Source organism: Cardiocondyla obscurior, linkage group LG16 (assembly GCF_019399895.1).
Source record: "Cardiocondyla obscurior isolate alpha-2009 linkage group LG16, Cobs3.1, whole genome shotgun sequence".
Classification (NCBI taxonomy): Eukaryota; Metazoa; Arthropoda; class Insecta; order Hymenoptera; family Formicidae; genus Cardiocondyla; species Cardiocondyla obscurior.
This window is the reverse complement of record NC_091879.1, coordinates 2,071,993-2,098,058: the sequence shown is the minus strand read 5'-3', so window position 1 is coordinate 2,098,058 and position 26,066 is coordinate 2,071,993. Positions and strand designations below refer to the sequence as shown.

The window sequence follows — 26,066 nt, the reverse complement described above, 5'->3', positions numbered from 1 at the left end:
CAACTTCTGATTCGATAAACTCTCATTACACATTGGCAGTTTCTCCGTTCGCGGAGATCGGGTAAGAGTCTCGCGTTACAGTCGACCGTAAATGTTGTTCGAATATTCCGCGCGCGCTCGAACGGTTGCAGGAAACTTTCGTAATTGCTAATACACGAACGCGGATAATGGCGGCCGATGGTAATTATCGTCGTCGGTGCGAGCGTCGTGCACCGCAGATTTCGTCGCGGATAAGACCCACCGGCCGTCGTGTTTATCATTTTATTGGCAAATTTCATTCCGGGACGAGGTCTCCTTAAGCAACGAACTGGGCTGACTTCGACATATTCACGCTCCACACCCGAGTTAATCTCGCCTCGTAAAGCTAATTAACGCCTGTAATGAACCTTTTTTTTCCGTAATCGGCGAATATTTCGCGGAGAGTACACTCTTATACGTTTTAACGTACTTACCTTTATACATAATCGTTTTTTTATAGTCACGTTTCGTTTTACGATGCTATTTTATTAAGACACATATCTTCTACAAAGTTAAATTTGTTCTTAAAGTGTTTTAAACGCATGCGATCGATGCACGTTTCGGCTTTAAAATACTGTCGACGCACACTTCTCGTTTAAATTAATTAATTTATTCCTCCATTGGTAAATTAAAGCTAAATCTGTATAAAATCATCTCAGATGCGGAGTTTTAAACAATATTCGTTATATTATATTACGTCGTATTTACACGCTTCTCGTACGAAGGCTTACAAAAATCGCCTAAGATCGGTTCGCGCAAAATTTGCTTGAAAGTTTAATTAACCGGAATGCGGGGACGTTTTTTTTTTAATTTTTTTTTTTTTGCCACGGATCAATGAAGACAGCTGTATTCTCGCACGTGGAACGGATTTGTCGGGAAGCCGTCGGGTATTTAAACGCGTATCTCTCGCGTTTAAAGAACCATGACTGAACGGCGCGGAAACGAAAGTAACGGCGGTCCATTGATTCGCGGCCTCGCGCCGCTTCCTTATTCTCTCTCTCTATCACATTTACATACGTACAAATACATTATATCTAGCCGCTTGGCGCGGCACATATTAGCAATCCGTAACGGGCAAATCGTAAAGTTACTTGCCCGAAAACGGCTACCTACGCTTAATTAAATCAACGTATCGCGCAGTAATCGACAACCGCAATAAATAACTCGGTCGACGCGCACCAAGAGAAAGATATAGTTGCTTTCGGCTGTAATTTCACGTTACTTCTAACGAGTAAATACAGTAGAGTCGACCGTTATGGTGGTGGAGTTGATTATATTTGTAATTAGAAATGTCCGAGTCGAAAAAAAGAAGTGTTCTTAAATTGAAAGTGGACTAAGAAAGAGACATAGCTAGAGACATAGCTATTGGCGTAAACTTATATAATTCTGCGATATTTCTAATGAGAAATATTGTTACTTCAACTATAGTCGCGGTTAGAGAAGAAAAGTGCGACATTTCTAACGATAAATAAGATCAAATTAATTATAAATGTAATTAAATCAAATGGTATTTGTCGTTAAAAATATAATAAAATTACGATTAGATCTAACTATATTTTTCTCTCAACGTGTGAGATCAACATTCTCAATTCAAGAATACCCTTTTTTTTTTTTTTTTTTTTTTTTACTAAAAATAAAGTTACAATCGAGGCTGAATTTTTTCTCTCGGAGCAGAACAACTGCTCGGCTCTCAATCATTTTTAGTGAATCCCACTTCTATTTGCCCGATCTCGTTACACAAACCGGATACCTGTCGACTACATAGGCGCGGATCGCTATTCAAGTCTCGTTCGCTTTGTTCTGGGACCGCGCTTTCTGGCTGCGACTAATTATAGACGCCTCGGCGTTACCGCCACGCGGAGGCGCAAATACCCGTAGTAGTGCGCCGTAAAATACGACTTGTACTTTCGTAGACTTTATTACGCGGACTCCGTGCGCGGGATTACCGTGTCGGGGCTGACCGTAAGTGGCGTAATATCAATTTCGATATGGCCTGGGCTGCTGACTTGTCGGGCCTCGCTGGCATTCTTGACGATTCGATCCCTAAATCGACCGGGGGCAGGAAAACACGGACCCCCGCGTTGTTCCGCGCTGAACTTTCCGTTAAGACTTAAGTTAAGGCCTGCATACTTCGCGCATCGAGCGTCTCGGGGAAAACTCCGACGTCTCTCGAAGAAAAATCTTATTCATTGTACGATTGCACGTATTTCTCTTCGCTCGTACGTCGCGTTAATAGCTCTCCTTTAGCCCGCGAACTTTACGCAACCCGGCAAAGTTCACGAGAAGTAGGCGTGCTCCCACGCTGCCAATCACGGCGGACGGGAGGCCATTGTTGAATGTAATAAAAACAAGAAGAAAAGTACTACTTTCGGCCCGGCCTTCCGCAGATGGACGCTTATTATCGCGCCGATCTACCGCGACGATTTCGCGAGCCGTCCGAAACCTTGGCCCTTATTTCCTTCACGCCGACGTCTTCTTGTAGCACCCCGGCTGCCCGGGTATCTAGTAGTAGAAGTAGGTGAAGTAACCTGGAACAAGGAAAGGTTTGCACCGATGAGAGGATTGATCGTCGCAAGTTATTTCGAAGATAAATTACTAGAAAAACTGTTGCTTTTTATTTTTCTCTCGTAAATCTATCGTGCGAGTAAACTTAAAACTAAACGTAAAGGCTCCGTAAGTCATGCGCTGTGAATTTATAATGACGGTCATTCCGGTCCATCTGTCTTCAGTACGGAAGCGCGAACGGCCGAAGCGGGGAAAATTAAACCCGCGCTTCCGGGTCGCTTACGCCGCCAGATTCTTCATCATCATCGGAAATCACGGAGAGATCGCTTTCCCGATTTCCTATTTCTCTTCCCTTCCCGCTCGAATTTTAATCTCTTTCTTTCTTCCGCGTTTGCTTCGTTTTACCTCTTTTTTTTTTCTCGATTCCGTCGAATTCGACGATAGAACTTCCGGAGATCCGTGAACTCGACAGAATCCGTTTAACATTTCATTGCGACCTTCGATTACGATTCCGTCGTCGAAAGTACTCTGGAGTACCAATATTTGGAACACCTGCACGTTGCTAATGAGCAGCGAGGGTGATACCACTTCAAAGCTGCTAATTACAGAACCCTCGTCACCTTGTCGCCGTTCGTCGAAGGCGAGCTGACCTCATCCCCTTTCGTCTTCTACCCTTTGATTAGCAAGTGCTCGCTTTTCCGGTCCCCTGGCGTTCCGCCGCGCCCCGTTTCTCCCTTCGCACACGTGTGCAAGATTGTACGCGGCGTCGATAATAAAGTCGACCGCGAAACGAAACGGGGTTTCAAATGGAAGTCATTAGGGAGCCGAAAGGATTTTCCACCCCGGTTTCGATAATAATCAATTAGACCGTCCTGATAAACGGGACCGTTCAAAAATAATTGCCGGCAAATGATAGCCGAGTTTAATTTAAAAATAAAATATTTCGGGCAATCAAACTGTTCATTTTGCGTTCGTTCAGCGACGTCGACTCTTAGAACGCGTTTCAAAACGTTATTAATTTTATTTTAATTCTTTGAATTAGAAAGAAAGATAAAAAGCAAGTTGAACCGAGAAAAAAGCAGCTCATCGTTTAATAGAAATAATCCTGAAACGTAGAAAATAAATTCTTATTCTTTTCAAATTTTAATATGATTGATTAATTTTTTACTTTTGAAGCTACACCTTGTAGGCTCTAATTTTTGCTTATTAAAACAAAAGCAGTCTTCTCGGAGTCGTCGTTACAACTTGCGGCTGGTTAGTCAAATGTACCGGAACGCCGAGTCATTAAAAACTTCTTTCGGGCGTCTTCTCGTCCAAATTAATGTCCCGTAAAAAAAAAAAAGAAGTATTTAACGGAGATATCGTTAAGTTACGGGAGTTTGTTCGTGCAGGGAGCGTCGACGGAGTTTTCGGGGAAGACTTTCGCACCCTCCTCCTTTCAGCCCCAGATAAATTTTCGTCAAGGACGCCCGGAGGGGTCAAACGCACTTTTTGCGTGTTGCGTAATTAAATGCGGATCGTCGGGTTTAATGACTATCGGGGGGGAGAACGAGCGGCCGTTTGAAACGGCGCCAGTTTCATGCCGGCTCTTCTTTTGCCGCGATTCGACTCGTTATCGTGATAGCTCGCGATCGACACATCGCGAATAAAGATAGATTTTTTTATTCGGTTCTGTTAGAATTTCTGAACTGATTCGAATTAAATCCTCATTAAAATCTTTCGCCGAAGCATGCGCCGGCCCGTGGGAAGTTCATTGTGTCGAGTTGATACGATTGCGTCGATCGTATAGCGAATTCTTTCTCCGCTACTTTTACATTTCACAGTATCACGCAATCGAAAGTCCTCGCAACTTTTCTCCGCCGATTACGAGTTTTATGACACCTGGCATTCTTGAGTAACATTGATCTTCCAGGAGACGGTAACGAACGTAATATCGCGATCTCCGTTTTTTTCTCTCTCTCTCTCTCGAGACGTCGCAACAACTGCGAGGTACGAAATTTTACGATTGATCTCATAATACCGAATTCAGCTCTCGCCCGATCGCTTTGTCACTCTCCAATAAATATTCCTTGACACGGAATTCGCTAACCGCGTCGCTTGAACGTCTTACGTAACTTATCTCGTCGCCGAGAAAGGCATACTTTACTTTTATGCGTGCCACGTGCCTTGATGACTTTCGCTTGTAATAAAAAAAAAATAGTAATAAAAAAAAAAAAGAAAAAACACTTCTCCGAAATTCGTAGGTCAAAAATTTACATATTTTATTTAACGCATAAATTCGCTTTTTCGCGATCGAGAAGCGTCGCACAGAGACGCGATTGTTGGCGAGCTAGGAGTAAAAACCGATCGAACTTGACCGCGCACGGTCAGAGGCCAGAGATCGGGAGATCGTTGATCCCCAGCATCTCTTCCGGTGTCGCCGGCCAACCAAAAAGGTAACCTTGTCGCCGACCTCGTAACACCTGTTACGCGCGGTGGAGTAACTTGAGTAAGGTTACGGCGAAACGAGTTTTGCGGCGAGGCCGTCGCGTCGAAATCGCTTTCACCGAATCGCGCAGCCAAGGCTGAAAAATCGGCCCGGGTAAGCGGTGCGCAGGTGCGCTTGCCCGCGTCTCGCGGAAGGAGGAAGTGCGGAGGTACCATCCTCTCGGTTACCGATCTTCCGCTCTCTCTCTTTCTCGCTTCTCTTTTTCGCGCCGCGTCTCGCTGCGCCGGCTGATGAATCCAACGCTCGCAGGTGCGAAGGACGGCGAAAATGAAAGCCGGGCATGCTCAAGTTGCCGGAAGAGACTCACGCGTTACGTCGCGGAAACCGAGGGGATCCGATTACGCAAGGGAACCCGTCTCGCGAACGGCGAATGGATTTAATAACGAGCGCGAGATCTCGTTTTCCGAGTCGCGATCGGTAAGCGGCTCTCGGCCGGGGCGCACCACCGGCAAGGTTAATAAGATAATGACGAAAGTCCGCGTTGTGTGTTTAAAAAATTGCGCGCCGCCGTGTAATTACGGAGGAACGTTCACTGCGGCATTTTTTTTTAATCGCCGCGATACCGCGAGTATTGAAATGATTAATTCGCTTTACGGACTTACCTTGTGCAGGAGATTAAGATACCTATCCGCCAGTGCGTTCCTGTCACCAGACATGCTACGGTGCACGTTAATGCTATCACGCACAAATTTTCGTAAACAGTAAAATTGTTGAAACTTGTAACTTTGAATCCTACGAAATTTTGTGCGTGAAATAACTTTATACTTAATTGCTTACGAGACCCGCGTACCACGTATTAGTATCGTCTCGCCGTCGCGATGAATCAATCTCTGGATTTCGGAGCAATCGGCGAAACGAGACGTCGATAGTTCAAGCTTTATGCATGCTCGCAACCTTTTGTCGTACCATTTTAGAGTATCTATCTACAGTTTTTTTTTTTTTTTTATTAAGTCCGCAGTGAGAAAAGTAGGTTGTCGTACTCGACGCGAATGAAGGTGGCAGGGAACGGAATTTTGCAGTCTTTATTACCAATTTTTTGGAGTCGCGATTGGTAACATCCGGGGCGACTCTTTTAATAGGCCAATTTTTACATAGAGAATAGTCGAAATTACAACATTCGCTGAAGGTTCTCTTTTTTTTTTTATTAATTTACAATATTCACATATTTATTAACGCTAGTAACAATTGTCAGGAGTGTCCGTGTAGTCGCGTGGCTGCAACGAAATTGCGATCGCATTTCGATTCGCCGCGTTCGATCGCGACGTATCAAAATACCGCGTTGCAGGTTTTAGTAATAAATTGTGCTCCTCTAAATATTAACGTTCCTTATTTAGCAGTGCCAGCAGTGCCACCGTGAATATAACGATAATTAATATATAATATTAATAATATTTTTAACATATTTTTTTAAAGACTCTCTCGGAGAATTTTACACAACGAGCTCTTTATTCAACAGCATAATTGTGTAAAAATTCTTTTTTTTTTTTCCTCGTTTTAACGATGCCATTGCTGGAGTTAAAGTGTTAACGTGCGTATCAGAGAAGTTTGCGTGACTTTTCGAGCATCTCGCAGAACGATAGACACCGGCCACGCGTTCTAGGTGTGCGATTAAAAGATTTGGGAAAAGGTTTTGGGAGATGCGTGTATTGCAGACTGTGTTATTTCCATAATGATAACAATAAATAGTGTTTATACATAAGTCCGAGTGCAGAGGAAACGAGCGAGATATCGCGCGATGAGAGACGTTACTCCTTTCCTCTCTCTCTTTTCTAAATCATCCCGTTATCCTCGACGATTCTTTGGGTTGTCTTTGTGTCTTTGACATGCAGAGACTGGTCGCGTAAAGGCTCGCCGGTTCGTGTTCCATCACCGTTCCCTTTCAATCTGTTCGTGTATTTTTTTTTTTTTTGTTTTTTTTTTTTGTTTTTTTCCTTTTCTTTGCTTTTGTTTTTTGTTTTGCGGACGGGGGTAAATCGTGATTTTTTTCGAGTCTCAGAATCCGAAGGAATTACCTGCGTTGGGTGGCACGAATCCGTATCCGCTCGCACCTACGACGACACCGCTGGTGTCAGCTGAGTTAGGTGGCGGTCCAGGTGGAAATAAAACTGGGCCTGCGGAAAAAGAATTGAATTTCGTTAGAGCTAGTTAAGATAATTGAGGAAGAGTCGATCGCATGCATGCGTAAATTAAAGATCATTGCCGACTTTCATGGTCATTGACGACGCAATGATGCACGGATGACGGCACGTAGTAAATGGATTCGTGAAACACGACGTTAAAGAGCGAAGAGCATTCGGCTTAGCTTCGTGAAAGTTTAACGAAAGAATTACGTTTTTGACATATTCTTTTTTTTTAATATCTTGCCTGTGAATAAAAAAAAATATTATTTAAAAATTAATACTGTACATTTCAGTGTACATCTCCAGACGTAACCGAAAAGATTAAAGTCCGTCTGAAAAATCAATAGAGCCTCGAACAAAAATTTTAACTTTACACGAAAATTATCTTTAAATTGTGTTTCATTCATCGCGCATATTATATTATTTAACAAACCGCAACAGCTAATGGCACCGCGGCGTTACGTGACATTAAAGGAAAGTTGCCGGCAACTTATGAGGGAGTAGTGGGAAATCCTTTCTAGCACGAGGAAGTTGTTCATGCGCCCGCATTATTAATCGATCTACCGACATGATAATATTATATAGACGCAGATACCATCTAGATTTATTAAGATAATTATCTTGACGAACGTGGCGTTTGAGTAACGAAACGCCAGAGCCTCGTCTGGCACTCTTCTCCCATTATTCGACAAATCTGTAATAGAATACGTGAGCACGCCTCAAGTGAGTAATCGCTATTAATATTCAAAGGTAGAAAAACGGACGATTTGTTTGAACAGGGCTTCCGACGTTATCCCGGTGATGACTTTCTAAGCGATTATTTTGATCGTTATCGATATAATAATTGAGAATTGCAGATGCGGAGAGTAAATTGGAAACGCTCCGTTATTTATTTCATATTGCAAAATTTCGATTTGTTGCGAAATTATTGCGGAAATTTAATAAACCGCAATTTGACAAACAATAGGCTAGTACGCGGCGAAGAATGTTGTGATATCTAGCTTTTCTAGATCGTTATTAACCAGGAATAATTGTCTCGCTACATGGCCCGCACTGGACAGTGTAAACGTATACTTCACAGATTTTTTTTTCTATTTTTTTCATTGAAACCTCACTTTTTAAATTTTATACAATAATAGTACTAGTTAGATAGTCACGAAATAACAAATACTTCCTTATAAATTATGGCTAATATCAAGTTAGTTCCTAGCTCAGGAATATATCTAATCTGCACGATCTAACCACTAACTGCAAAATCAGAATAGTTAGATGAATTTCCACTCGTGAATGTACTCCCTTGGATTTCCATCGCGCGTTAACCGGAATGGTCAGTTTTTTCGAGCTGTCAAATTAAAGGGTGATTTATTTCGCTCGGTATTCCGTCAGACGTGTGATGTATGACACGTTATTTATTGTACGTAAATTTGAACTTGATACTCGTTTCAGTGCCGCGCTCCGCTATGCGCATACTAACTCCCGGACAGGTTGCAAGGATCGCGTATCCTGCCGCGCAGGCCATTTAAATAATGTCCGAGTCTTATAAACGACGGCGTCAGCAACGATATTGTAACATTCCGGGGAGGGGAAATTTATTTCAATTTAATTGTACATATTATATACAAATATTACGGTTTTAATGCAAGTCAGAAATTAAAGAGAGTGCAAGTCGTTTAGATATCGATGTAAAATACTTAAAAATTTTCCTATAATTCACGAAGTTCTCGACACAGCTATCAACGCTAACGGGGCCTACCTTTCCTTCCGTTACGCGTGCACGTGTTCGAGTAAATCCCTAGTTAGCCACGTTGTTCCGGTAAAAGTTCCACGCTGTCCAAGCGCACGATAGAGTCCGCATCAATAACAAGACATTACATGCATGATTCAATTCAGGCCCGTTCCTCCTGATCGCAATCAGTTGCTCGATTATACGACAGCGCACTTCATAGAGCATACCTTTTATATCTCGGATCTTTACGGCCGAGCGAACGCGGACTGTCATAAAAACGATCGTTGCATTGTCAATTATCCGTGGAATGCATTGTACAAATAAACGCGGCTAATCAACCGCGGCGATTATTAATATTCGAAATGATTTTTTCGCGCAGCCTGTAGATTAAAAATGAAAAAAATTATATCTCGCCTAACGAAATCGCCGAAATTGTTTTGAATCTTTGAATTGAAGCCACGCGCTTTCCCCCGTCGCATTAAGGTTCCCGCCGGGGCAATAATTGTCGTTATTATGGCCCTGTTACATCTCTCAATAACGCCGTAACTTCGTTTCCGAGAATTCCACCGCGTTGAGGAAGAACTTTCAAACGATCGAAGAATTCTACGCGCGGCATTAGAGCGCCTGGCATTATTTGCGGACGAAACGAGGCCGTTTCCTCGCGGCGTATATGCAAATAGAAGGAAACACAAGAGCGAATTATCGTAATTGCACGATTCCCGGCTTCCTGATAACGTGGAGGATACGCAAGCGCGCGAACAGACACTTCCGAAGAAGTTGTACGGCGGATGGTCGGCGATGCACTTTGAGTCATCTAATAACAGCGCGCGAACGAAAGAAGGGAAACGTAATTGTTTTAGCAGTGAGCAATCGGGCGCGGTAATGACACGCTAGCAAATCATCCTCGAATTATGCAAATTGAAATAACCGCGACGACGAGAGGGAAAGGTCACCGCGGAGAATCTTACGAGCGACAGAAATTTATTTGATTTGCAATTAATTTATAATTTTGTAAGACGATACATGGAAATTGGTTGGTAATGATATTTTTTTTCTAATTCGTGTAAATTGATAATTTAAAATGACTTACCCCTATTCGATCTTGGATCCCTATTAACTGCTGCCCGGAGGCTTTGGTAGGGACCGAATCCCGCGAAAAAGTGCCTAAAATCCTGCGCCGAGGCGCTCGCCAGGACGGCCATGACAAGTACGACTAGATGAATCTGTAATTAGGAATACATAATTTTTTTAGTTTCCTTAATTTTATTTTACATTGATTTTTTATCTTGAGGTAGGCATTTTGTGATAATTAAATTCGAAGCATATTTATTTATTGGCATGACAAACGAAGTTAAATTAAACCTTTTCTTCTTATTTTTTACAACCAGAAAAATTTCATAACCGCGACAAAAATATACGTGCAACGATAACGTAATTCAATGTGGAAATCAAATTAAATTCGTGGAAATTCTTAAGAGATAAACAAGAGCATCTATCTATATTGTTCTGAAAATTTTCTTTCGCAAGAGAGGCAGGAAAAATCGTCCCGGCTCAAACATTTGATCTCACATTTTTAAACCGCGTTACGAAATTCTGTGGCAATCGCGTCCCGTGAATGGCGAATGGGACGCGATTGCCGCGCTCAACCGAGAGATAATCTTCCCTAATGAGCGTTCGCACGTCCACTGTGTCGCGGCGATTTACATAGATACGAAAAGATAGAAGTCAACAAGGAATTTATTTTTCGCCAGTTCCACGCGCGAAGTCGCCAGTTGCTAATTACAATAAAATAGGAGCGCTTTCACGCAATGTCTAATCGGTCGGATTCTCACGAAGCAACAGCTGCTTGACGAAATTAACTTGTTCCCCGCGACAAGCGATCGAATCATCGCGAGGGTCACTCAGACCGACTGTCCGAAAAACGACCGTTATTACAATAATGATTTGAGTGTCTCGGGTCGATCTAGCCTGTCAAGTGCTAAATAACGATACCGTTCGCGTAACGACGCTAAGTACAGGCTTTAAATCGTCGAGATTGACTTTATAGTGCGAGCTAAATGTCGGACGCTTGTTCTTCGCTAAAAAAAAATCACGCGTTGTAAAACCTCAGGAGTTATATTCCTATCTGTAAACACCGCCGTTTGCGATCTACGAAGTTATATCGCCCGTGACGAAGCTACGTGACAATTTTTACGGCCGATCAATCGCTTTATCGATTCGTCGATCGCGCGTTTTCAACGCGCCGCGAGCCGCGACACACTTCTTTAGACAGTCTTTTTCGCGGGATGTTAAACGAGCAAACGTGCCACCTAACGTTTTCATTTTAACAGTCCGGCGTGCATTTAGAGCCGCCTGGAGATAGAATCCCGACAAAAATCTGCTGGACCCGCCGCGAGAGGCGAATTATTCTCGAACACTTAGAATTAGAGAAAAGTATAATGATCCCTTTTGGACTCGACCATAATTTTATGACATTTCCAACGACAGATACGATAAACTCAACCATATCTGTAATTAACTCGATCACATTTATCGTTGTAAATATCACAAAATTATGGTTAACGAACTTATATTCCTCTCTCAACGAGTTCAATACCGACGACGATCTTAGCTACCGTCGCGATTCGCCGTCGATCCTCGTGCTTTCGCGCCCCGCGATGTCGCAAGATAAATACTGTCACAATCGAGAGATTAACGAAGAGAGCCGCGGCTTAGAATGACGCAAGCCTTCGGCGGTCGAAAATCCGTTATCGCGCCACGAATTTTATGTGTTTCTTGCGCAAACCCGAGGGAGGAGCGAGGGGAGGTAAGCCTCAATTTTTTTTTTCTCTTTCTCTCTCTTTCGAGTTGACGTTTTCTTACGTAAAGCCCTCTTGATGAAATCATCGTGGTCGATTTACGACCGACTCCTCTCGACGAGGCGTCAGGCACGTCGAGAAGACGCTTCGGCGAAGGACGCGCGATCGCAATTACGAGATCGGCTCTCGCGGTAATCGCTCGCTAAAGGTTGCCTCGATCGTTACGTCGCTTTGGCGATAATAGGCCGGAGCGAGATTTCTGTATCAAAGGCAAGGTGAAGCCGTCCACGGCCGCCGCTTTCGAGTCTCTTTTCGCGCTATTTTCCTTCGTCGTGCAATGCCAAGGCGAATTTACCGATCGTTCGGTAGAGTTTGCCTTTAAGATCGCGCGTGATTTCTCAGAACGGAATTCTCGCCGAGAGTTAATCGCGCGAGAGCGCACTCAGGCGCCCTGGAAGTTACGCCGTGATTTTTGCGAGCCTTCTCGAAGTCGCACCGGGATTCCAGAATTTTGTAACGATTTTATTATCCGCTTTTTGCGGGTCGTAAATTGTTTTCGTGCCCAACATTTCGATATATATAATTTCGGGTGGGTTATTATCTCGCGAGGCGTAATGCAACGGCTCGTTAATGCGCTCCTATTAACGAAGCGTAATAAACTGAAAGCCGCGCAATAACGCGAGCTCGACGAAACACGGAATAAAATAAGATCGTATCGCGAGGAATAAACTCGAGAAGGAGAAAGAGAGAGAGAGAAGTACAACGGTGCGGGCACGGTCGCGGGACGGCGGATTGACAGAACTTTTAATTAATAACGTCCATTAGAAGAGGGCAAACGCGCCGGGCCGCTGTGTACGATTTTTCCAGAAACGCACGCTTTCTTGTTTCTGATTCTTATCGAGTCGCGTGCCTCCGGCATAATTCACGTTCGTTAGCCGTTCATCCAATAAACAACCGTCGATCGCGCCGAAGGCTGATCTGCGAAACGTTACGACAGCGTTCACATCGCGATCGATTCGTGTAGAACGCACTTATCGAACTTATTCCGCCGAAGTAAAAACGAATTTAAAAATTAAAAAAACAGAAGCAGGAGCTTCAAAATTTATTTAAACGTCGGCGAATCAATTTTTTTTTTTCTTTTCGTTCTCGCACGAAAGTGAAATGAACAAAGTGACGACGTAGTGACAGTTCACAGAATCGCGTTCATGTAACACGCTAGCTTGTTTCTTTGAAGCACGGTTTAATTTAAGCGATTACATCTTTCCCTGAAGTTTTTCACGTCCTCGCGGCATATCGTCACGCGATAATAGAATCAGACGCGAGGATCGAGACGCGGAGAAGAAATCGGCTGCATGAAATTACGAGCAATCTTGTTCAAGCGAACGCGCCGGAACGCCGCGACAGTCCCCCGTCATCTCTATTCGTTCTAACGTGAAGGTGAAGGCAAGACGTTCCGTCGGGATGCTGACTTCTGAGATCTCGCGACGGAGAGGGCCTTCGGCAGATCAGCCTCGCGATTACGACACAATAGTCAGTCGGGCGGGAATTCTGATGATAGCGCGAGTTTAAAAGAGTGACGCAAAGTGAAGGAAAACTCGGAAAGGACAGAAAGTCGAAATAATACTAATTTTTATTTGTTAAAATTCCAACCAAAATGTACGACTGTTATAATTCGATGAAAGCAACGTTAAATTATAATTAAAAAATAACGCCGCAGAGTTGTCACAATTTAATTAATTTGGCCTCAACTCGTCATAATTCGGTCAAACTGATATTATTTCGACTTTCTGTTCTCGCGAATTTAGAGAGAAGCGTCGCTCGCCGCTGCGTTCGCCATCGGCACCTCGCCGCCTTCGTTTCTACGAGGTCGCCTACAAAGTGCGGCACACTTGTGCGTAAGACCGTGACGCGAGATCACGCCGGCCAGATATCTCCGGCCGCGAACGCGGACGATCGCGTGGAAAAGAGGGGGAGGGAAAAAAAAGCAATCGACATAACACGCGTGGAAAAGAAAAAAAAAATAAAAAGAATTGCACATGGTACCTCGCAATAGCCCGATTTCGCGCGGCAATTCGATCCGCGGTCGCGATATCGCCGATTGACCGACGTCGTCCACCGCGGAAGCTATGCCCGCTGTCCGCGAAGCGAGGGAAACCCTAAGGAATGCGGGTTGAGTTTCATTATACGGTATTTCGTGCCGCTGTTTTGTCTCCGTGACGGAATTCCAATGAATATTCATTCCGCGACGCGATAACTCATCGCGCCATGTCTCGCTGCCGAAATTTATGAGATCGGCACTTCGGCAGATATTGGGATGCCGCCTGTCGTAGACGCAACATATCGCGAGAAGTTCACGACACATTCATTTTTCGTGTCGGCACAAATTAAAAAAAAAAAAAAAAAAGAAAAAGGCTTGATCACCGTGGAAAATGTAAGCTTATACCTGGGAGAAATTTTAGGAATTTTAACTCAAAAATGTCGCGATTTATACCGCTATTTATATGTCTGGTGTCATTAGCGTGTATTTCCACGAATCGATGACAGATTGATTAATCTGGAGTTATCCCAGCGTATAGAGTTGTCGAATTAACGTTTCAAGTTTATTAGCGCGAGACATGTCAATTATTGAACCCGCGTATCTTTATTCGTGCAAACCCTACAAAAAAAAAAAAAAAAAATCTAAAGCAAAAAATATAGCAAACCGGTATAATAAACTTAGCTAGCCTTAGATCAGTATATATAAGTAGATAAATTAAACGCGGGTTATCTACTTAATTTATACACCTATATATCGAGTTAACAAGACCATAACAGGTTTTTATATCACGCGAGTGGAATAATACCGATCTTTTTTTCCGCCCGTTGACGCATTGAGGAAGAGCCAAGAGATTCATTGAACAGATTCGATCAAAAGATATTGGTGATCTCTAATGTAACGGTTCTAAATACATTTATCATTTATTTAACGGGCGCAACTGAGCGGATTGTTACTTTCACTCGGTATTTGAGCTTCGTGGCTGCTCCATTTAAACAGAATCTTACACGAAATCGTTCCTCGAACCTAGCTGCAAATTTACTTTACGAATTTTATTTCGCAAATTTTTATTTTACGAATTAATAATAAACTCTCGACTCGTGTTCTCGAATCGATAACGATATCTTTATCGGTAACCCAAAGAATGAGGGAGAGAAACCGCTCTTCAAGAGAAAGGAAATCTGGCACGGCGATAATACAATTACTTTATGATAACGCGCGAATATCCAGATAGGCCGCGATCGGGCACTTAACGAGATCTACCCGGTGAAGGTGGCACTTCCGCATTCGTCGGCAAGTGAAATGTTCGATCTCCGTTCCCGAGCTCTTACATCGTTAACATTAGTCGGCGCAATTAATTTGTCTTCAGAGATTGTGCGGGCATAAGAAGGAATCCTGCCAACCCGGTGATCAACAATTTTAAAGCATTTAATCGCGAGGCAGATCCTTAATTTTGTCGTTACAGTCCCGAGGAGAAATCGGTTCCTCGTTATTTAATACTCGCTCTTTTTACCGATTGTTATGCCGATCATTGTAATCAATAATATTGCGTAAAATAATGTACGGTTATATTATATAACGTCGTTTATGTATTATTTATACGTTTTGAATATAATCAATATTAAACGAACGGCTTCGTTCGATTTCAATATGAAATGATTGAGATTTATACTTTATGCCGTTAACGTCACTCGCTCGCGGCACCGTTTCATGACTCTTTCATTAGAGACAATGTAATTAACTCGACGCTTTTTTTTTCTCCTCGGCGGCATAACTTATGACTTCTGATAGTCGTGAGCGTATTGCAAATCGTAATATCGTTACTTTTACTGGATAACTCGGAAAAGAGATTTCTAATAAATTCCCCGATATTATAAAACGTCTTCCGCGTTTGGTAACTTCTGCATACAAACTAAACTCATTTGCACACGAGAAGCAGCGATACGAACACTTTGTTTAAATTATACACTTAATTTTTTATTTTTTTTGCTGTGAAATACGCACGTTTTAACGACGACGAGGTACGTTTTGATTAACGCTGTTTGCTAAGAAAATCAACCAGCTCGTTTGCGTCTTCGCATTTCGCCATATAATGCAAGGTGTCGTAATTGAGGCTCATCCGCGTAATGTCCAAATCGCGCCATTCGAGATAACATCGTCATTTTTCTGCTAAAGCCCGCTATTTTTAGACAAAAGGCAGAATGCGAAAGGATTACACTCGTTTAACGTAATCCTATAAACAGTCAGGGATGAGAACTTGTAATTTTTCATAACTCCACGCGATTGCGATAAATTCGGATAAAGAATCACCTCGAAACAATTAAGAAGATAATCGTAGGATCAGGTCTTTGAGTGTTATTACATTGTTGAAATTAAATTACCCAATAATTAATTAGGTGGGTCCACAAGTAACTATTTCTTTTTTTTTTTTTTTTTGAGTTAGTATCCTGCCAAAGCGCGATTAAATACGCCGCGTTAATGATAACAAGCACGTCATTCAACATGCGTAGTTTTGCGCCTGTTGACTTTTATGCCCGCATGAAGTTTCCCTTTTGATACGGTCCGCAAAGTTTTCTATCTCTCGCAGAAGTAAGGTGTAACAGCGCGCCAATATTGCGGAAGGCATTTACGATACACGCTCAAATCACGCGGGCTTAATCGCAACGAGCGCCGGAGCTCGAGCGAGAAAGAGCGAAGAAAGTGCGCGGAGAACTGGGACCTATTGTTTAACAAGAATGCAGGAATTCTCGGTACGGCCGCGGAAAATTACACGTCACGGGCGACGGATGCGTCTCCACGTGGTGACGCCTCTCTTTCACAGCGAAAGACGTTACTTTCCTCGCCTTTCGTGACCACGCTTTCTTACAAAATCGATCTGCCCCGAGAGAAAGACACAAATTACTTCTGGACCCGCCATAATTTTATGACATTACCAACGATAAATTATTTTTACTCGTTCATACTTATTAATTTTTATTTATATACATTATTTTTATTTAATGTATATTAATATATCGTTGGAAATATCACTAGTCCAGCAATTTTACGTGATTAAAAATAACTTTTGGAACATAATTTTTTTTTACGTAATATCTTATAATATTTTACGTAATCAGCAAAGCGTCATCGTTCCCACGAAATCTCGGATCCTTCCGCGATTTGAAAATCCCGTGAAAATCTCGCTCCAAATGCGCAATTAGGTGAATCCGCCGACGAATTTAATTAAGTCTCGTTCCCCTGGCTGCGCCCGCGACTAAGCGAGAGTTGTAAGAGCGCATCGTTTTCACGGTATATCATGTAAAGCGTTACCGAGTGAAAGTGCACGCATTAAATTCGTTCTAGGACAAGCTCGTCCGCCTCTGTGTAATATCGCGATGCTGCCCTTGGCGGTAAGCCAGCCATTTCAAGAAAGAGAATCAAACGTGTTGAAAAAAAAAAAAACGAGCGGGCGACGTGACTCATAATATTAGAGCGTATTAGAAATATGAAATGTATGAATAAAAAAATATCGTATTTCAAGTATACGTTAGGTCAGAAAAATATTAAATTAATAATATATTTAATATAATAAAATTTAACGTAACGTTTTTAATATTATAAAAAATACGTATGTATATTTTATAACGATTCTAACCACTTTGCCAGAAAACTGCAGCGCGCTCCACTATTATTTCCTCTTCCTACTAGGAAGTGCTCTCCTTTCCCCTTCGTTAGACATATGTAACGGGAAATAAGAGCGAATATATTTCCACGCATTGTGTTATCGGTGATCATATTGGTTTTTCGCGACGTTTTGTGAAAGGGGTAATTTCGATTCAAGAAAGTAGAAAACACCGTAAAAGGCAAAAATTTTCGATTGCCACGCTTCGACAGCTGTTAAAGTACGACAAAACGCATTCTCTCCGGCGGAAATAAAGAAACAGCTGACAATACGCTACGCAATAATTTCGAGACACTAATACATTCAGTCGTCACGGCATTTCTTAATTAGCATTAAAGATCAGTTAACGTTTTGCAAATTAAAATAATCGGCACGACTTTTCCAACGAGAAAAGTTTGCGGTTTCTTCAAGGAAAAATAATAAAGGAGAGCAGAAAATTATACACTTCGATCGCGTTACGCCGAGATTGTACCATTTTTGCACTATAGACGTGCGTGTACGTGTACACACGGACGCACGTAAATCCGGTAACCACTTGTGAAATCGCGAAGGGAGTGACACAATTGTAGCCTTCTGCATACCATTCATGCGCTCTAAATTCGCTCGGACTACGCCTGTAATAAACCTAAATCAACATGTTTATCTCTGGGAGAGCCACGCTCGTTTATGCAGATAACTTAATTCCACAGTTCAATCGCGATATCTACACGCGATACAAAGAATTAAAATATTTTTAATCTCGCGAGAACATTATTTAATTTTAAAAGTCGGAGCTCAATTATCAACATATACAAGTAGTTAAAAACTAAAAAAAAAAGAAAGAAAAGAAAAATTAAATGTATTTAAGTAAAATTACGGAATAGAAATAAATAAAAGTTTACGAAAAACGTGAAAATAATTAGAAATTAATAACATGTGTTTTTCACGGCGATTAGTTTCCTAATTTGTACACAGAAAATTGATTTCCTTACAACTGCGTAAGTTATACTAAAGTAATTAAACGTATTTTTATACGTTGTAAAAGTATATTTTATAGATAAACGCAATGTTAAAATAATTGCTTGCTAATGCACCATTAATGTCCCATGACTTAACCCGAGCCACGTGATAAATCCAATGCTTACGAAATTACAGCCTATGGTGTTGCCAAGAAGGTGTTACGAAATTTTCGCTAATAGTTTGCATAACCAGTTCAGATTATTAGCACGACTTTCTCGCGATTCGTTCGGAAAAATCACCTGGAAAACATCATTCTGATATTGCCTCGCGTAATTTTCACCCGAGGAGACCCGTTGCTAATCGTGAATTCTCAATTCGTGCGCAGCGCGGCTTGCAAATTAGATCAGATCACGTTCCGCCAAATTAATTTAATTACGTAAGTCGTGACAATTTTTGATTTTTTAATTTTTTTAAAATTTTTTTATATTATATAAACGTGCGTTGTGCCTTAATGAGCACTTCAATTTTTAGAACACGATTTAAAAACTGGTACTTAATAGATGATAATGATATGACATTACTAGAGACAGTATAATGACACTTATTTTCACATTTTTCCTGGTGATTTGATAAAATCCCTTTCGTCTTTTTTTTTTTTTTTTATGATACCACTATAACACGATACGATACAAATGTGGACATTAATATTCTAAAATAAGGAAAAAATTATTTTAGATAAAAAAAAAATTAAAAGTGATAACAGGTGCCATTAACAATTCAGTAACGCTACATTTTATAACGCAAAAATAAAGATAGAAAAATTTAAATATAAATTTAACTAAAAAATCAACATAAAATGTAAATTTAAATTTAAAAGAAAAATTAATAATAATGTAAGAAAAAGACTACGAACGATAATTCTTTATTTTATTGTGAATGAGTTGAGTCGAGTTGATTTGAATTCCAATCCAGAAAGGATCGGTCGCAGAGATATAGCCATTAGAGGAGAATCTTCCCGCTACTCTTGTTTACGCATTACGTAACGTGTGAACGATCTAAAGCTCGCCGGACACGTCGGTTCACCAACGAACGATCGAACGGCCCGGGGCAAGGCCGCAGACCTGTCTCGCCACAGGCTAGGGATCTCGTGAATGAACTCCGTGGCTGCATAATGCTCGCGGACTTCGCTCACCGCAGCCGTTATCTTCACGCGCATCTCTCTTGCCCGCGAGAAGCTAATCGATCTCTTCCGCCGGCTTATCTCCGCATCTTGTCGCCGTTTGCGTGCGCGAATATGTGTCAAAGGGTAGCGCCGCGATTATCACGGAATAAGTCGAATTGCAGAAATGATTTCTCCTTCTTTAAATAATTGCCTTCGAGATTTCTCGTTTCTAGATAATTATTCCGCACCATCCATCGTGGCTAATTGAACCTACTTGTCGGCTAAAATCTTTAAACGTAGAATTCACGAAAGTTCGAAATCGGGGAACGCGTTTAAAAAAAAATGTTTGCCGCGGTCTGTTTAAAGTTTTCAGATCGAGAGTTGCGTTCAACAAATGCAAAATCGTTTCGAATTGGTTCTTCTTCTTCCGGGTTTTTAAATAGCGCCCGGAATTATTAGGCAGATTCGTCATTTCAGGGTCAAGCCGAGCGAACCGTAGGTGAGGCATGTAGGTAAGGCACGTTTCGCTTTATGACCGAACACAAAGCTGTGGTAATAAGAATGTAGAAAGTCGAGCGGCTGGAAATCTATTTTTTCCTTCATGTCGAAAGGACGTAAACAAAATTCTTATTCATTGTTTACCTGTAACGCAACGCTGCCTACGCAGGCAATGAACCTGACACAATGTCTGGCTCTTCAGTCATTTCAGAGGTATATTATTTTAAAAGGAAAAATTTATTTAAAAATAAAAATAAAAATTAGAAATAATTTAAAAAATAAATTAAAAATTGAGAATAATTTAATAATTAAAATCAAAATTAATATAAATATCGATAATGCATTGCAAAAATATGATCTAGAATCAAATCAGATCTACGCGTTTAAATTGCACGTTGACGACGACTTTCGTAAAGCAGCGAGTAAACTTTTAAGCTCGAAGATCCGCGTGGGTTAAAAAAAAGAAAAAATTTGTCGTTCCCCATAAATGTTCACGACCTCACCAGATTTTAATGGCACGATCTCACTGAAGGAACGAACACTCCGCCACTCGCGATTTCTCGCGTATCCCGCGATCAACGAAGCGTAATATACCGTATCACAGACACGTCGTACTTACGATCCTCATTTCTCTCGCTGGGTCTCCCCCGAAACTAACGTCGGCGAGTTGGAACGAGTTAGCCGCGTTCTCCGCGTTGCCCCGTGAGCTGTGCACAGGTCGGCCACCAACTGCAGCTGCACTCCCGTTGAGCGGAGGCGCGTCTAGGAGTATCGCGCAACGGTGGTGTGCCACCTGCCAACGCGGGGGTACGTTCCCGGAGAGTTCGCGGACGGCGAGAGGGGGTTGGTGGGGGTCCAGAAGTAACGCCTACCACGCGAGCCGTTCAAAGTGCCCGGCGTGATTTCCCTTCGCGGTCCCAGGTGTCGGAGGCTCTCTCGCAGGCTGGCTTGCCGTCTTGGCAGCGGAGGACCGTTTGACTCCCGGTGGGGGCCGATCCTGGGACTTATATATGTCGACGTTGGAGGCCATCCGCGATACCCTGCTCCTCTCCCCCGTCGTGCGCCCCCGCCCGAATCATTACCCTCCCGAGGGGCGAGCGATGGTCAAGGTAACCTTCGCTCCACCACGGAGGCCGCTGCCGGGAAATTATGCGGCTCCGCGAGAAGGGCGAGATCGGTCGGACGATCAGCTCGAGATTTTTGCGCCTTCACTTAGATGCCGCGAATCGCGAAGAGAAGTAGGAAAAAGAACGACGAAAGTGGTCCCATAAATAAATCTACGGGGTACACTTCGAAACTTTTAAAGCTCGAGAACTCTTTAATACTTAAATTTGAAAATTTTTACTAAATCTAACATTTAATTTGTTCGCTTTATTATTTTATTTTATCTTTTACCTTGCACGTAGTTAAAAATCTTATTTTTAAATATTTTATATATTCGCTTGTAAAAGAAAATTTTCTAGATGGAAATCTGGAAGATTTCCAAGTATTTTTTTATTTTAAAGCGAGTCTTCGCATAATTGGACTGTTTGAGAGCTTTGCGAGGAAAAATTTAAACTGCACGCGCAAAAAAGAAAGAAAATAGGAGGAAGAGAATCGCTCAAACTAATATATTCTGAAATAAGAACGGAGTAGAAAATAAGAATGCAAATTATGATTAATCTCAGTTGAGTCACACTTTTTTTTTTTTTTACGTGCGACAAAGAACTTTTCTCCCGCCGGTCAATCATAGAGACGGCAAATTATCCCGGCATAATCTCCCGTAGAAAAATAATGCATGCGCGAGTGCTTAATGCATGTTCCAGACTTAACGTCTCAATGCCTATCGCATCATGCTCTCGATCGGAATCCGGATCTCTGTTCCGTGAGTGCGGCATTATGACGTCATTCGGCGTTGCAGAATGTTGTCTTGCCATGCAAACATCTCGTTGTGAACTGCCAAGCGCCCTTTCTTCTAAAATTGTCGATTAAACCGTGACTTCACGGCAGCGGCAAAAATTAATTTTTTTTTTAACCTTGCTCCATTAAAACAGCTATTAAATTATAATTAGTATAATAATAAAAATTTTGAGATGTATTAACAAGTAGATCTCTATCTTTAAAAAATTGTATAAAAAAAAACAGAATCTTACTTAAATTAATTATGATTAGTTGTGAGGTTAAATCATTCACCGGATTCAAGGAACAGGAATGTGATTAGTCGCGGTTATATGACTGCTTGCTTAACATTTATAGCATCGATCAGTCGCATAATCATTATTGTAATTCCGCATTTAATTCTCATAATTGGCCGCGCACGAGGATACCGTAATATACTATTCTCTCATGCCGCCTCGTGATTTCCGATGTGAAGAAAAACTTTCCGTCGTGTGACACTCGCACGATAATTGTGGTAAAAGGTCGCACGCGGTCGTCTTATTAGTAAAAAATTAACCTTATCTCTTTTACGTAACTCTTCAATCTCTCACCTTGAAGGAAAAAAAACATTCCTGCGTTATCGCACTTCTGACAAGAAACTCGTGCATTAGTTTTTGCACACAAAAAAATAAAGATAAAAAAAAATTGGTGTCTTTAAAACTAGCGTTCTTCGAAAGACCAATTTCGCTCCTCGCGACCGTTTGATAATACGAAACCGCGCTTCAGAGTTTGCGAGATCGTAATCGCGCAATAACTTCGAGCGGGCCAAACAAAACAGCCTGCGTAATCCTACTTCGCCGAGCGGAATCAACGTCGAAATGGATCCTCGATTTAACAACCGGCTGTGTCTGACCCATTTATTGCGCCCGATCGCCCCGGCGAGCTCTCCGCGTACGCCGTGGTTTTCCCGGCCTTCGTTAAAAATAAAAATTCTCACCTTAACCCGTTAATTAGCGCGCCGCCAATTAGCCGCGACGTCACGCGCAAGGAGAAAACGGCGCGGAATGTTCTTCCGACATCCGGCCGGTGATCCGGCGCCGCGGATCCGAGAGAAGGCTCGCGGGACCTTCGTTGCTTGCGGCCTCACTCGCCTAAATTCGGTTTAATTAGCGAGGCCACTCGTCCGAGAAGATACTCCGAGCGTGTCGGCTCCGTCGCCTCCTCTTCTCGTAGCATCCCCTTTAGGGGGAGGATTTACGGCACCGATACATCGCCGCCGACGATTAATCCGCGAAGATTAAATCTGTCTGCGCCGCGTGGCTCTCGTCACGTTCGCCAGAGCCGCGCGCGGGGGTAGGACACGCAATAATTCTTTTATTATAACAATCCCGTGATTGCTCGCGATAAAACGACCGTTGCGCACGTGGGCTTGCGCCACTTTTGTCTTGGCGTTGATTGTAAATCAACGAACAATTCTTTTGAGCTAATCACGCCTCGCCATCGCGCGCAAAAGAGCTGCAGCGAGAAGCCTCGTTCTAAAATAACAGCACGCGTTATTAGCGTTCGTAATCGTGCCGCTGCGAACTGTGGTAGGATCATCTTGCGTTATACAATTAAATAATAGAGAGAATTATTTTACGGCAAACAGCCGCGCGAAGATCATTTATTCCGCCTCGAAGTGGCCTTCGGCGCATTTTCGAATTTCGATCTGCTTTCCGACGGTCGACCAAGCGAATTAAGTCGGGCCGAAGGGGAAAATCCCGATTAAACCGATCGAGGACGTGCCAATTACCGTGAACGACGTATTGTCGCGAAATTGTATAATCAATTACGGGAACGGTAATGATACTTATGAAAGTATAACAAGGCCATTAGTCACTTAATGGAGTATAAGCTGGAGGAAGCGGTGAAAAACAAATTAAAAAAAAAAAAGAAAAAAGGAAAAAAAAAGAGCAAAATGTTTATGCAGGATCATTTGTGGAGGATGCTACGGCATTGAATGGATCATTAATTTGTTTAGCGTCCAACGAGGCCGGCAAACAAAGCTGGAAGCTGCGATTTACGTCCGCGGAGTTGAAATTCATTAAGAAAAATTTTTCAACGAAAAATATGATTGAATCAATTATAAATATAATCGGGTTAATCTTTTTTTTTTTTTTTTTTTTTGAGTGTAGTTTTCAGAGTAACGAACGGTGAATTTCCTTTTTTATCGTCGGTTATTCCTTCTAATCGCATATGACAATCTATTGCAGAAATATCGAGATATCATCTGAAAAATTTTACTTGTAGATTGATAGATCGGCTTCGTCGTTTTACACCACGCGGAAGCAAAAATTGTCGTCATCATTGGCAATTTAACATTGTTGAGGAAAAAAAAAAGGTTAATTGCCGGTTATTACCATGGGAAATTATCTTCTGCGTTATCGGGTTCGTTATTGCTTAGGTAATTTATACACCTGCATTATTTTACCACGTCGTTCGTGCCGCGCGTAAAATTTTTTTCTTGCATACGCTCTCGCTTATTGACGCGCGATTTCAATTTATGTTAAATTGTCGTTGACAGCGTAGTTAATTGAGAGATAAAATATCGTTCTTATACGTCTACGTATCTGTCACGTCACCAATTCATTTACCTTACGACGGTGTAAAGTTAAAGTGAAATAACGTCTTTTAACGTAATAATTTCTTGCTCTCGTCGTTATATCTATAATATAATTATATGTTGATCTTCGCATCAAGGATGCGAAGCTACTTTATATTCATCGAAGAATATAAATCCTTGCCACGAAGACAACAACGCGTTGTTTCTAACTGTCCCATGGACGGTATACGCTTAGGTATTTTTATTTCTAACACTTTCGCGCGTGTCGAGCTTCGTCATTGCGGCTCCAATAATATACACGCAATTATTAATAAATTACCGTTACATTATTATTATTATTATTAATGCCACTGCAATGCAAAGTTTGAAATAATCGAGGCCTCGGGAGATTTGAAACTATAACTCGGAGCATTTTTAAATGATAAACGACTGCTGTCACTTGCAAAAATCGTCCCGAGGGATTGACGAAGAGCAGATCTAGAAAGAATGAGCCTAACGAGCTACCGCGTCGCAAGGTAACGGCTCGACCTCATGGAAGGTGCACTTGTACCGCTAATTACCCGCCTGCGTCTTGCGAGCGGCAGCCTGACAATTCGCTGGACGCGTCACGCGCCTTGCACGTCCGTGAGCTAATTTCGTTTTCGAACGGAAGCCCAAAGAATGCCCATTTCCGGCGGTGATGGAAATATTGAAGAAAAATTATTCGCGGCTGTCGCTCGGCTTGATTCTGAAAGCCGAACAACGAACCAGCGGTCGCGCTCGGTATTTGAGGTCGTTGTTGAAAGTCCGTCTGCTGAAGCCGATAGCGTTACGTTGTTTTAAGAAAATCGAGTAACTGCAAAAAAATATATATATATATATTTTTTTTTTCTTTAATTGTTTTGATCGTGCATTTAATCAAATCACGTGAAAATAATGATTGGAGCTGAATTTTATATTTGTTTTAAGATATAGATATTATGTGCGAAGTCATTAAATTATTTTGTTGAATTATAATTAATTACGAAATGCACTTGTATCTCGCGAGAATTTTTCTAGGCTTCTCCTTTAGTTCCGACTGCCGGGTGAACGTTCCTATAAATCATTTCGCGGCAATTCCGGCGTGCCAAGGACGAGGAGTGCACGTCCGGTTCACGGTCGATCGCACTCCAATTGACTGAGTGTCGTCTTGAGGTTTCGAGGTTTAATAATAATCGAAGTAAAGTAACAAAAGATACGTGATTACTTGTTTCGTTTTTAATTCAAGCGTTGATCAGCACTTATCATTGTCCGTGATTTATGTTAAATTTACTTTGAAATTGAAGTTACTCCTGTCAATTCATGCATGCCACTTACAATCAAAGATCAATATTTTAGCGTTAAAAGAATTAATTATCGCGATCGTTCAAATTGACTGAACAAGTCAGTTTACAGTGCGTAATTAGAAAGGAGGAAGTGACATGTAAATACAAATTATTCCCACACACTGTAATTACAGTTAGAATTATTTCAATTAACATTGCAGATTTTGTGCTCTTTAATAATCGCCGTTAAGTATGTAATATTCAACGTGAGACCTTTGGAAATATTAAGCAAGGTCGAGTAACGTAACTTAATCAATATTGACAAAAAAAAAAAAAAAAAAAAAAAAAACTTGAAGAACGAAAGAAAAAGTAAA

At 41.8% G+C, this 26,066-nt stretch overlaps 1 protein-coding gene across 1 annotated transcript; it reads right to left on the bottom strand.

The window, feature by feature from the left end:
- Nucleotides 1-6,132: 6,132 nt before the first annotated feature.
- Nucleotides 6,133-20,953, bottom strand: Wat (worker-enriched antennal transcript). Its single transcript, XM_070667385.1, has 3 exons — nucleotides 20,570-20,953; nucleotides 9,948-10,080; nucleotides 6,133-7,122 (listed from the first exon to the last, which is right to left on the bottom strand). Exons 1-3 carry the CDS (start codon nucleotides 20,576-20,578, stop codon nucleotides 7,004-7,006), a joined length of 261 nt encoding a protein of 86 aa, XP_070523486.1. The 5' UTR covers nucleotides 20,579-20,953; the 3' UTR covers nucleotides 6,133-7,003.
- Between the last annotated feature and the right edge of the window lie 5,113 nt (nucleotides 20,954-26,066).

Bases quoted from the DNA above. Each gene is read 5' to 3' on its own strand.
- Wat (XM_070667385.1), bottom strand. The intron at 7,123-9,947 runs GTAAGTCATTTT...CTTTTTCCGCAG, and splicing joins GGATCCAAGATCGAATAGGG to GCCCAGTTTTATTTCCACCT.